The sequence below is a fragment of the Triticum aestivum genome, chromosome 3D (assembly GCF_018294505.1).
Source record: "Triticum aestivum cultivar Chinese Spring chromosome 3D, IWGSC CS RefSeq v2.1, whole genome shotgun sequence".
In the NCBI taxonomy this organism is placed as follows: domain Eukaryota; kingdom Viridiplantae; phylum Streptophyta; class Magnoliopsida; order Poales; family Poaceae; genus Triticum; species Triticum aestivum.
In genome coordinates, this window is record NC_057802.1 from 93,591,850 (window position 1) to 93,605,013 (window position 13,164).

Below are 13,164 nucleotides of genomic sequence, written 5' to 3' on the forward strand. Positions count from 1 at the left end.
CAGCCCCGTGCGCACGGGGTGTCCAGTGAGTTTCGAGGTACCCCGTGCGCACGGGCCAAGTCAGCCCCGTGCGCACGGGGTGTCCAGAAATATTCTGACTACCCCGTGCGCACGGGGGTCAGAGACCCCGTGCACACGGGGTGTCCAGAAGATTTCTGATGAAACATCACAGGACACCACGGCAAAGCACACAACAAGTGGAATATCTGAGGACGTGTAGGATGGCTGGTGTATCTGTCTTGGAGGCATTCCCACACGACACTAATTCCACGAAGACCCCTCTTGATAGTGCGGTTTTACCTACGACTCAAATCGAACCAAAACGAAAAACCTTCGAGTCGCCGGTAACCACGCCTTTGATCTTTTTGGACCGGGGGGTCGCACACCTCCATCAATGGACACCTTGGAACCAACGTCCTGAGATAAACTTTAGCAACCAACATTAGTTCCACTAACCACATTGTCATCACACCAAAATATAATCTAAGTGATACTTGCACTTTCACTTAGTATCTAGTGGACTAAGGAATTTTCTCTATTATGGAGGTGGAAAGGGGGTTCGTCATAAAGGGTTACGTCGATGCAAACTTTGACACTAATCCGGATGACTCTGAGTAGTGAACCGGATTCGTATAGTAGAGCAGTTATTTGGAATAGCTCCAAGTAGCGCGTGGTAGCTGCATCTACAAGATGACATAGAGATTTGTAAAGCACACACGGATCTGAATGTTGCAGACCCATTGACTAAAACCTCTCTTGTAAGCATAACATGATCAAACCCTATAACTCATTGAGTGTTAATCACATGGTGATGTGAACTAGATTATTGACTCTAGTAAACTCTTGGGTATTAGTCACATGGCGATGTGAACTTTGAGTGTTAATCACATGGTGATGTGAACTAGATTATTGACTCTAGTGCAAGTGGGAGACTGTTGGAAATATGCCCTAGAGGCAATAATAAAATGGTTATTATTGTATTTCCTTGTTCATGATAATTGTCTGTTGTTCATGCTATAATTGTATTAACTGGAAACCGTAATACATGTGTGAATACATAGACCACAACATGTCCCTAGTAAGCCTCTAGTTAACTTGCTCGTTGATCAATAGATGGTTATGGTTTCCTGACCATGGACATTGGATGTCATTGATAACGGGATCACATCATTAGGAGAATGATGTGATGGACAAGACCCAATCCTAAGCATAGCACAAGATCGTGTAGTTCGTTTGCTAGAGCTTTTCTAATGTCAAGTATCATTTCCTTAGACCATGAGATTGTGCAACTCCCGGATACCGTAGGAATGCTTTGGGTGTACCAAACGTCACAACATAACTGGGTGGCTATAAAGGTGCACTACAGGTATCTCCGAAAGTGTCTGTTGGGTTGGCACGAATCGAGACTGGGATTTGTCACTCCGTATGACGGAGAGGTATCTCTGGGCCCACTCGGTAATGCATCATCATAATGAGCTCAATGTGACTAAGGAGTTAGCCACGGGATCATGCGTTACGGTACGAGTAAAGTGACTTGCTGGTAACGAGATTGAACAAGGTATTGGGATACCGATGATCGAATCTCGGGCAAGTAACGTACCGATTGACAAAGGGAATTGTATACGGGATTGATTGAATCCTCGACATCGTGGTTCATCCGATGAGATCATCGTGGAACATGTGGGAGCCAACATGGGTGTCCAGATCCCGCTGTTGGTTATTGACCAGAGAGTCGTCTCGGTCATGTCTGCATGTCTCCCGAACCCGTAGGGTCTACACACTTAAGGTTTGGTGACGCTAGAGTTGTAGAGATATGAGTATGTGGTTAACCGAAAGTTGTTCGGAGTCCCGGATGAGATCCCGGACGTCACGAGGAGTTCCGGAATGGTCCGGAGGTAAATATTTATTTATGGGAAGTCCTATTTTGGCCATCGGAAAATGTTCGGGATTTTTCGGTATTGTACCGGGAAGGTTCTAGAAGGTTCCGAAGTGGGGCCCACATGAACGTGGGTAGTGGGGGCAAGGCCCCACACCCCTGGTCAAGGCGCACCAAGATCCCACCTTAGAAGGAATAAGATCATATCCCGAAGGGATAAGATCAAGATCCCTAAAAAAGGGGGATAACAATTGGTGGGGAAGGGAAATGATGGGATTTCTTTCTCCCACCTTTGCCAACGCCCCAATGGACTTGGAGGGCAAGAAACTAGCCCCCTCCACCCCTATATTAGTGGGGAGGCGCATGGGAGCAGCACCCCAAGCCCTGGCGCCTCCCTCCCTCCCGTGACACCTCTTCCTCCCCTCTTGCGCTTGGCGAAGCCCTGCCGGGATCCCGCTACTTCCACCACCACGCCGTCGTGCTGCTGGATCTCCATCAACTTCTCCTCCCCCCCCCCCTTGCTGGATCAAGAAGGAGGAGACGTCCCCGCTCCGTACGTGTTTTGAACGCGGAGGTGCCGTCCGTTCGGCGCTAGGATCATCAGTGATTTGGATCACGACGAGTACGACTCCATCAACCCCGTTCTCTTGAACGCTTCCGCTCGCGATCTACAAGGGTATGTAGATGCACTCCTCCCCTCTCGTTGCTAGCATCTCCTAGATTGATCTTGGTGACACGTAGGAAAATTTTGAATTTCTGCTACGTTCCCCAACAAGTGCCACTTTGGGTTCACGACTAGTCATGTCGGCGCGGGTTCTCTGTCATATGGATGCTAGCGACACTATCATATACGTGAGCCAAAAGGCGCAAACAGTCCCGGGCCATGGTAAGGCGACACCCGTGGGAATACCGTGCATGAGGCTGCAAAGTGATATGAGGTGTTACAGGCTAGATCGGTGTGACTTAGAATCGGAGTCCTGACATTGTTGATCTTGGCTATGAGGGGCAAAAGTCAAAGGGGCACAACTTCAACGTGGAGAACACTAACCCTCGATACTATTGAGAGAAGGCCGCAACAGAGCAACCAAAGATGGCATTGATAACATGTGCTTGCTAGGGAGGCACATTGATAGGAACAAAGATTCACTTGTCAAAGTTGGACGCAAGGCAATTGCTCGTGACAAAGGAGCCGAGCAACTCCTAAAGCTTGGTGACTTGGACGATGCCGGGCAGAGCAGGTTGGTGGTGCCGTCTCTGTACTAGGGAATGGTATAGTAGTGGGGTGTGTACAATGGCGGCCTCAAGCCCTAGGCAACCCGGGCCGTTTCCTAGGGCATGGTGGGAGAGATCCTTGTTGACTATAGCCATTGTAGCTTTTTTGCATTGTAGCTACTGCAGCTACAATGCTTGCCTGGAGCGTATGCTAATGCTGACGCTACTACTGGCTGTGGATGATGGGGTGTTGCAGTCCGTCCTCTGCTCCAATAGCAAGCACGGGTCCTTTCAAGACAGTTGCGGCCAATATAAATAAGAAAGGGGGGTCCCATGTCGGAGCCCATGCTTTGTGGGAAGTCCACTTGTCGAGGGACACTATTGAGAATGACGACAGAGTGGTAGGAGACATTGAGGCCTAAGACATAGTGCATCCACCAAGGTGGAGGCTTCCAGTACATGATCAAGGTTAAGCCAGAAGACGGGGCTGAAGGCTTTCGGGAAGTCGAGCTTGAGTACAACTAAAGTCAACCCACGCTTGTGGCAACATTGGACCAGCTCCACCACCAAGATAAAGTTGTCAATAACAGAACACCCTTAGGGAAATCTCGTCTCCTCAGGGAGGTGCAACAAGGGCATGAGGGCTAAGGACGTTAAGTCAAAGCCTTCGAGAGCTACTAGCTTTAAGAGAAAAGCTATTCTACCATACATGGGGGTATGCCATGCATGGATCCACCATTCATCGTTGCTTTGAGATTCATGCTATTTTGGGGGGAATTGGCAGATTTTGTCTTGTTTCATAGTGTTACACTGATTCTTTTTCTTGTTTCAACGTGCATTGAAATGTTCCATTGTGTATTGTTATGTACTAGTAAATTTAATCAGAAAGAAGTGCACTCTTATTGTTGGTATACAATGAAACTTTACGAGACACTTTGGAACAAGAAAAAACACAATAAAGCATATGTAACACTTTGAAATAAGACAATTTTTATTTATATAAAAGTAAGAAAAGTGGCACAAGTCTTTTTTTTGAAAATTTCTGACTTTATTCATTTGTAATAAGTAGTACATCGTTTGTGAGGATAATTACAATTTCATTTAAAGGCTCCTCAAACCAATCGGAAGTCAAAGAAAATCTAGCTAATCTAGCAAGCTCATGAGCTACTTTATTTGCTTCCCTATTATAGTGCTCAAATCTAACAGTAACGAAATCACAAGCATAGTGAAAACAGTCATCGAAGATTGCTGCCGCCGCACCCGCCGACTGTCCTCCATCATTCATAGTATCAATCACCTCCATATTATCCGAATTTCTAATAAGGCGATTGCATCCCGCCCGTTGCGCCAGTGTTAGACCGAATTTTAGAGCTAAAGCTTCCGCCATCAACACATCCGCGTAAAAATCTATTTTCTCATTCCCTCCAGCTATGAACCTGCCTTTGTCGTCTCAAAGGACCGCTCCCATGGAACACCTAAGAAGAACATGATCAAAAGAAGCGTCAACATTAAGTTTAACGAAAACTCTTGGAGGACAAGACCAGCCCTCCTTTTTCATCGACGCCTTGGGGGATAATGCATTAACAAAAATTTTGGTCAGAGCAAGAATCCCCATTGAGATCTTAGTTACATTTTGAGTTTTCTCATTGTGTACCAACTTCCGTCTTTCCCACATAGATACCATGCTGAAATAGCAATCATCTCACGTACATTGTGCTAACCCAATATCCACAAATATTGATCTGGTAGGAGTAGTAGATACTCCAACACCACCTCTCCCGCACGGTCAACTTCACAAGCTTTATCAATAATATCATCCATCCCCAACCTTTTCCAGACCTCCTTTGCTTTACTACAGCAGAAGAGCATATGTTTTGTATCTTCTAAGAAGGTGTTTGGTTACAGGGACTTATTGGTGTAGGGACTTAAAAAAGTCCCTTTAAGTCCCATCTAAACCAAACAGGAGGGACTTATAGGGACTTAAAGTGGGCATTTGGGACTTATGAAATAAGACTCTCAAGGAGGGACTTATAGGGACTTATAGTTGTAATATGGTCTTTTGGTCCATGTTAAGTCCCAGGAACCAAATAGGTGGGGACTTTTTAGGGACTTGGGACTTATAAGTTGGGACTAAAAAAAGTCCCAGGACTTATGAACCAAACAGGGCCTAAACCCTCCGAGCAAGTGGGGCAGATAGGTGAAACCTTCGCGTAACTCGGCATGGGATTGTACTATGTAGCATACGCCATAAGACAAAAAAATTGCGGGAAAAAACTTTCAATCTATTCATCTTCAATCATGATAGTACAACGAACACTAGAAATAATAAAAATTACATCCAGATCCGTAGACCACCTAGCGACGACTACAAACACTGAAGCGAGCCGAAGGCGCGCCACTGTCATCGCCCCTCCCTCGCCGGAGCCGGGCAAACCTTGTTGTAGTAGACAGTCAGGAAGTCGTCGTGCTAAGGCCCCATAGAACCAACGCACCAGAACAGCAACTGCCGCAGATGAAGAGTGTAGATCAAAAGGATCCAACCTAAAGACGCATGAACGAAGACGAACGACGAACAGATCCAAGCAAATCCACCAAAAACAGATCCACCAGAGACACACCTCCACACGTCCACCAATGATGCTAGACGGGGCTAGGCGGGGAGACCTTTATTCCATCTTCTAGCAACGATGGTAGATAAATCCACGGTCAAAGATGTCTCTTGCAGGGTAGAAAAACCGTACTCCTAGTAGCATTGACGATTGAAAGATAACACCAAACAACGCCTAGCGATAATTTTCCGGGACCAAACAATCGTGTCCCGCACTCCCGTCACGCCTCCCAGCGTTTGCTTTCAGGTGCATTTTTTTCCATACGCGTGCCACGGAATTCCCAGCATGCAGTTCGGCCGTCTCCTGTTGCCACTTGCCACAGTCGTGCTCTTCCTGCAATCTCTGGAAGAAATCTTCAGTGGCAGTACTACGTTCCAGCGAGCTTCCAAGCGCAACAGCCCATTTCAGCAGCAGCTCCGCTTGCCTTTCCCGGCACAACAGGACACGCACTGGTCCAGTCCAGGCCCCTGCTCACACGCTGGTCAGTGCTCTCAAGAGTTCGGTAACGATTGCGACTTGCGTGCCCAATGGCGTGGGGAGGAGGGTGCTACGAGACGAACAAGCCTTCAATTCGGAGGGCCGCCTCTGATGGCGATCCGTCTCTCTGACCGGCCACCAGTGACCTCTGTGTCCTCTTCCTCCTGCAATCCCTGGCCTCGCAGCTCGCACCAACCCAAGGCCTCGCAGATAAGCATGACACCACGGCAGCGCACATCATCCATGGAGGATCTGGACTGCTGCTGAATCAGCTGGCCGGTAGCAGGAGCCTGGAGGTAGCGTCGTTCGTCCCTCTGTCGCTCTTATTTGGCTCCTTGTAGCTTTTCTGTGGTTCGATATAGGAGTACTTCCGACGGACATGTTTTCTTCTCTGCCTGTTCTGCGCATAATCTTTTGATCGTGTGTAGGTGTTCCTCGGAGTTTGCCATGGCCGCGACGGCGAGGCTCCGGCCAGCGCGAGCACGCGGCGTGCTCTGGGTCGTCTCGGTGTTGCTCGTCTGCGGCGCTGCGGCGTACAAGCCTGAGGACAACTACCTCGTCAGCTGTGGGTCCTCGCTGGACACGCCGGTGGGCCGGAGGCTCTTCCTCGCCGACGACGGCGCCTCCGGCGCGGTCACCCTGACGTCCCCTCGCAGCGCCGCGGTGAAGGCCCCGCCGGACCTGGTGTCCGGCTTCCGCGACGCCGCGCTGTACCAGAACGCCAGGGTGTTCTCCGCGCCCTCCTCCTACTCCTTCGCCATCAGGCGCCGCGGCCGGCACTTCCTCCGCCTCCACTTCTTCCCCTTCGTGTACCGGAGCTACGACCTCGCCGCGGCGGCCAGGGCGTTCAAGGTGTCCACGCAGGACGCCGTGCTGCTCGAGGACGGCATCCCGGCGCCCGAGCCCGGCAACGCGTCGACGTCGACGTCGCCCCAGCCGGCGCGCCTGGAGTTCCTCCTGGACGTCGCGCGCGACACGCTGGTGGTCTCGTTCGTGCCGCTCGCCGACGGGGGCATCGCCTTCGTCAACGCCGTCGAGCTCGTCTCCGTGCCCGACGGCCTCGTCGCCGACGCGGCGGACTCGTCGACGGGCCGGCCGGAGCCCATCCCCGCCGTGCTGCCGCTGCAGACGGCCTACCGCCTCAACGTGGGCGGCCCGGCCGTCGCGCCCGACGACGACGCGCTCTGGCGAGAGTGGACCACCGACCTGCGATTCCTCTCCCATTCTGTGGCCGACGCGGTGACTCGGGAGGTCCGCTACAACGGGATGCTGAACCGGCTGCCCGGGCAAGCGACGGCGACCGACGCGCCGGACATCGTCTACGCCACGGCGAGGGAGCTCGTGATCAACGGCAGCTCATTCGACGGGCAGAAACAGATGGCGTGGCAGTTCGACGTCGACACCAGCTCCAGCTACTTCATCAGGTTCCACTTCTGCGACATCGTCGGCAAGGCTCCCCACCAGCTCCACATCAACGCCTACGTCGATGACGCCACCGTGAAGCAGGACCTCGACCTCGCCGCCGTCGGCGATGGTGCGCTGGCGTTCCCGTACTACACGGACTTCGTGTTGCCTGCTAGCGAGGCGTCCGGGAAACTCGCCGTCCATGTTGGCCCTCTGGCAAATAAGATCGTCATGCCCGCCGCCATCCTCAATGGGATTGAGATCATGAAGATGCACCTGAGCGCCGGGTCCGTCGTCGTCGTCCAGCCGGCGGCGGGGGCAGCCAAGTCGCGTTTCGCCGTCGTTCTTGGCTCCGTGTGTGGAGCGCTCGCTTTCATATCCGTCGCCGTTGCTCTCGCCATTGTCCTTAGGAAGAAGGAGAAGGAGAAGGAGGTGGAGGAGGGTGCCAAGGAGCAGCCGACGCCGACGCAGAGCCAGTCGTCCACGCCATGGATGCCACTCCTCGGCCGCTTCAGCGTTCGCGGCGCCATTGCGTCAGGATCGTCAAGCTTCACCACTGCCGGGAACACTCCGGGAGCGAGCCCCAGGGCTGCTGCCGCTGCCGCGGTGATGCCGAGCTACCGTTTCCCGCTCGCTATGTTGCAAGACGCGACGCGCAACTTCGACGACAGCCTCATCATCGGAGAGGGAGGGTTCGGCAAGGTGTACGGCGCCGTGCTCCAGGACGGCACCAAGGTCGCCGTGAAGCGCGCGAGCCCGGAGTCGCAGCAGGGCGCGCGGGAGTTCCGCACGGAGATCGAGCTGCTGTCCGGGCTGCGCCACCGCCACCTGGTGTCCCTCGTCGGCTACTGCGACGAGCGGGAGGAGATGATCCTGCTGTACGAGTACATGGAGCACGGCTCGCTGAGGAGCCGGCTGTACGGCCGCGGCGGCGCGGCGCCGCTGAGCTGGGCGCAGCGGCTGGAGGCGTGCGCCGGCGCGGCGAGGGGCCTCCTGTACCTGCACACGGCCGTGGACAAGCCGGTGATCCACCGCGACGTCAAGTCGTCCAACATCCTTCTGGACGGCGACCTCGCGGGCAAGGTGGCCGACTTCGGGCTCTCCAAGGCCGGGCCGGTGCTCGACGAGACGCACGTCAGCACGGCGGTGAAGGGCAGCTTCGGGTACGTCGACCCGGAGTACTGCCGGACGAGGCAGCTGACGGCCAAGTCCGACGTGTACTCGCTGGGCGTCGTGCTGCTGGAGGCCGTCTGCGCGCGCCCCGTCGTCGACCCGAGGCTGCCGAAGCCCATGTCGAACCTGGTGGAGTGGGGGCTGCACTGGCAGGGCAGGGGCGAGCTGGAGAAGATCGTGGACCGGCGCATCGCGGCCGCGGCGAGGCCCGCGGCGCTGAGGAAGTACGGCGAGACGGTGGCCAGGTGCCTGGCGGAGCGGGGCGCCGACCGGCCGGCCATGGAGGACGTGGTGTGGAACCTGCAGTTCGTGATGCGGCTGCAGGAGGGCGACGGCCTGGACTTCTCCGACGTGAGCAGCCTCAACATGGTGACAGAGCTCACGCCGCCTCGCCGTCAGAGAAGCGCGGTTGATCACGACGGGCTGGACTACTCCGACGTGAACAGCCTCAACATGGTTACAGAGCTCACGCCGCCTCAAACCGGCAGCGTGGAGGGAGACGGCGAAGCCGATGATGATTTCACAGACGCATCCATGAGAGGGACCTTCTGGCAGATGGTCAATGTCCGCAGCAGATGAACCCATATGGCCCTATATTAGAAGATATGGTGTTTTTTGTACGTCCCTGAGGAGAGTGGATGATGGAAAAGATTGTTTCCCCTCCATCTTTCGAAGGACAAATACTACAAGCATTTTCGACCATGTAGCACGATAAAGATGAGAAATTAAGCACAAAAAGATTATTTGAAACTGCAAAATGATTCCATGTGCACATAGTACAACAGATATTATGGTCTGACTGGAGTATCAATACCGAAATAGAGTACACGATAAAATCAAACTCGTACAGGCAAGTCTTTGTTCAACATGTTTGGAGAGTTTCATAACCGTAGGAAGAATTTGATCGATCTCTCGACCCTCACCAGGTGATGCAGTTCCACTGGGTGAAAGCTTGAAGGATTTCGATCCATCTCTAACCACCACCGGGTGATGCACTTCCACTGGGTGCACGGTGGTGGCCATTGTCTTCGCCGTCCCTGGGGCTCAGGCTACGACCATTGGCAGCTGGGCTCATGTTTTTAGGGCTGTCAGCCTTCATTGGGCTCCTGCTGTTATCCCTTGGTGCAGGGCTCCTGCTGCCAGGAGGGGTGGGGCTCCGGGCCCTCCCCTTGGCAGGTGAAGCACTCCTCCTAGGGCTGCGACTGTCACGGGGGCTCCTCATAGGGCTGCGACTGCCACGGGGGCTCTTCATAGGGCTGCGACTGTTGCGGGGGCTCCTCCTGGGGCTGAGACTGTCACGGGGGCTCCTCCTTGGGCTGCGACTGTCGCGAGGGCTCCTTGATCGCCTTTCATCCCTCCTTGGGGAAACAGAGCGGCTAAGTAAAGCAAGAGACATACAGTCAGTGTTTCATACACAAAACATGATAGAAAAAAAAAGGAATTGAAACACAACACAAGTATGTTTAAAAGCAATAATATCGACAAATCAACCAATTTTTTACACTGGCATATATTCATTAGTTGCAAACACAAGTATTTAATTCAATTAAAATTTACCACATTCAGCAGGTTAGTAAAATGTATGAATTAAACCCATGCCCACAGAATAGCAGCAGATGAAACTAAACCCATGCATAACAGGAAAACAATATGCAAAAAAGGAAATACCATAATAATTGGACAAAATAGGACTTAAGAGGCTTTAGTTTGCAAGAAGAAAGAATGACAGTACTATGATCAGAACTCAAACTAAACAGACTACCAGAACAAGGGAATCATGCCACAGAATAAGAAGAAACGGTGCTCAAATTTTCAAAACATATACCTGTAGCTCCTACTGCGGCTCCTGCTGTAGCTCCTATCACGCACCCTTCCGCGGCGAGGAGATGGAGATCTGGAGTAACTCTTTCCACGCCTGTGTTTTCATCAACAAAACTAAAGTCAGATATGCTCACTTATGTGTAGAACAGAAAAGACAACCCGCAGGGCATACTTGAGGTTCTTAGGGCTGTTCTGACAATCCCTTTCTATGTGGCCACTATCTCCACAACGATAGCACCTGTTTTTCCAGTCGCCAGCTTTGCAGTCCCGAGCCCAATGCCCATCAATCCCACAGTTAAAGCAACGCCCAGAACCAGGAGGAGGTCCCCGACCCATATATTCACGGTCACCACCACGGCCACCACGGTCACGGTCACCTCCTCCTCCTTGGCCACGCGGAACCTATAATGAGGATCATAATAAGGAAGGGCAAATAACAAAAGCACAAAACAACATAGAAAAAATTATAGTGAGCAATATTATAATTACCCCTTTAGCAAACTCAACAATCATGCGGCTTCCATCAAAGTCACGACCATCAAGATTGTACCTTGCTTCATCAGCATCCCTGGGATCACTAAACTCCTGCAATAAGATTTATAGAAGGAAAGGAGGGGCATCAATATGAACAGTACAAACATGGATTAAGAAGTCAAAACAAGGTGAAAAGAGCAGTTACTTACAACAAATGCAAACTCGTGCTTCATATCCACATGTCGCACTCTGTGGAAATGGTTTCCGGAAACAGTAACACCATCAAGACGCAAGTAGAGAAATGTATCACCACGCAGAATGAACTAAACACCAGGCATGATTGTGATTTCCATTAAAACAGGCAATATATTTTTGAAAACAATCGCCAAAGTCTGCTAGAAACTTTGCGAGAATAGCCACCAATTCCACCAAGGGCACCCTCCCACCAATCCACCATGGACACCGAGGTTGGGTAAGCCCCCAAAACCTTCAACAAGATCATCCAAGTTAAGAAAACATGAAGGGCTTGTGGATATATGTGATGGTACAAGAAACAATGGGGCAGAGAGAACAATGTTGAGAGACCGCAGGGTGCTGGCTTAGATATCCCGTATGGAATGCCATTGCCTCAGAGTTACCATGTGGATGACATTGGGTGCAAGAAATCGAACAGGTGTCTCAATTTCTGCTCTACATGTCTTCAGACAAGAGAGCAAAGCACAGACCTATTTGACTAGAAGCTAAATCACACATAACTTGCATGGGTGACATGAAACCAATCAAAATACATCCACTGTATACGAAGAAACTACTCACTCCGATCCAAAAAAAGTGTCATGGTCGTTTTAGTTCAGCTTTAGTTCCACTTTTTTTTTGGATTGGAGGGGGTAGTATATTTGTTCCATGGACTTGTCACTCAGAAGGCAAAAAGCAGCTCTGGCTGAGAGGAATTCTGCTTGCTCACCTCCCATATCTGCCGAAGAGGTCTTCGAGGTCCCTTGTGCGGGTGCGCGAGGGAAGACGACCCACGTACAGCCTTGTGTTGCCACCGTAACGATCACGCTCATCGTAGCGAGGCATTCTGCACCGAAACAAGCAGCAAAATGTCACAACCTACAACCACTGACATCATGCAAGCAAACAGCTAAGCAGAGCAAACTCCTCCCCATAAAAAGCAGCCAATCCAGCACGAATTCAATTAGAGCAGCATACGGACATCTCGTGACGCAACCTATTACGCAGTAGCCTAGCTGCGACCATACTGTTCCCCCCTTACGAATCATCAGCGCCAAAACCGCAGCAAATCTAGAAAACCACCGCCACCTCTTCAGAATATCTAATCCTAATTCGGATACGGCACCCCATGGACGCGGATCTATCCGTACAAGCAAGCGAATCACGGGCCGACGGGACTTCCGCGGACGAATCGAACCGGAGCCCGGACCTAAGCGCCGGGCACCAGCGCGGCGGGCCGACGAGGCGAGGAATCGAGCGGAAGGATAGACGGGGGCGAGATCGGATCGGGGTTCGGGGGTCTCACCTGCGAGAGCGAAGCGGAGGAAACCCTAGCCGCGGGAGGGGACAAGACTAGAGGAAGCTGCTCGGATGTGACGGCGGCGAACTTATACTCACGCCCGATTTGGTTTGGACGGCAGGTGTTGCATCCGGGGAGGCATCGACGGCTGACAGGGGGAGGAGCGGGCACGGCTTGATTTACTCAAATCGGCAGCCGGAACGAAAGGCCTGTTTGACGAGAGAAAAAGGAAGAAAAGGACGCGAGGCCTGTGAGAGAAGGCGCCTAACAATGGCCCATCTGCATGTTTAGGGCCTGTTCGGTAGCCCTCCACAGCCTCAAACTCCTCAACTCCTTTGCCCAAAACCAGCAGCCAGCTTCTGGTTGAAAATCTGGAGTTGGACAGATCGTTCGCCTCGACAGCTGCTCGCTGGTTAGCGCTAGAATGGGCCGGCAGCCCATTAGGCTTGGATGCAGCCCAGCCTGAATGCCCTTTTCTTTTTCCTCCCACGTGCTCACATCTTGGCCCACCTAATATGCTTCTTCAACCTGCAACAGGGACGAACAGGGCGTCTCCTGGAGCTGCTAATCCCTGTAAATTAGGG

The 13,164-nt window shown here is 52.1% G+C and overlaps 2 protein-coding genes across 2 annotated transcripts; one reads left to right on the plus strand and one right to left on the minus strand.

The window, feature by feature from the left end:
• Nucleotides 1-6,047: 6,047 nt before the first annotated feature.
• LOC123077650 (receptor-like protein kinase HERK 1) lies at nucleotides 6,048-9,610 on the plus strand. Its single transcript, XM_044499947.1, has 2 exons — nucleotides 6,048-6,470; nucleotides 6,603-9,610. Exon 2 carries the CDS (start codon nucleotides 6,622-6,624, stop codon nucleotides 9,328-9,330), a length of 2,709 nt encoding a protein of 902 aa, XP_044355882.1. The 5' UTR covers nucleotides 6,048-6,470; nucleotides 6,603-6,621; the 3' UTR covers nucleotides 9,331-9,610.
• On the minus strand, nucleotides 9,477-12,839 carry LOC123077652 (serine/arginine-rich splicing factor RS2Z32). Its single transcript, XM_044499948.1, has 7 exons — nucleotides 12,587-12,839; nucleotides 12,011-12,127; nucleotides 11,256-11,295; nucleotides 11,062-11,157; nucleotides 10,745-10,974; nucleotides 10,577-10,666; nucleotides 9,477-10,127 (listed from the first exon to the last, which is right to left on the minus strand). The coding sequence occupies exons 2-7, from the start codon at nucleotides 12,124-12,126 to the stop codon at nucleotides 9,725-9,727; spliced, it is 975 nt and encodes a 324-aa protein (XP_044355883.1). The 5' UTR covers nucleotide 12,127; nucleotides 12,587-12,839; the 3' UTR covers nucleotides 9,477-9,724.
• Between the last annotated feature and the right edge of the window lie 325 nt (nucleotides 12,840-13,164).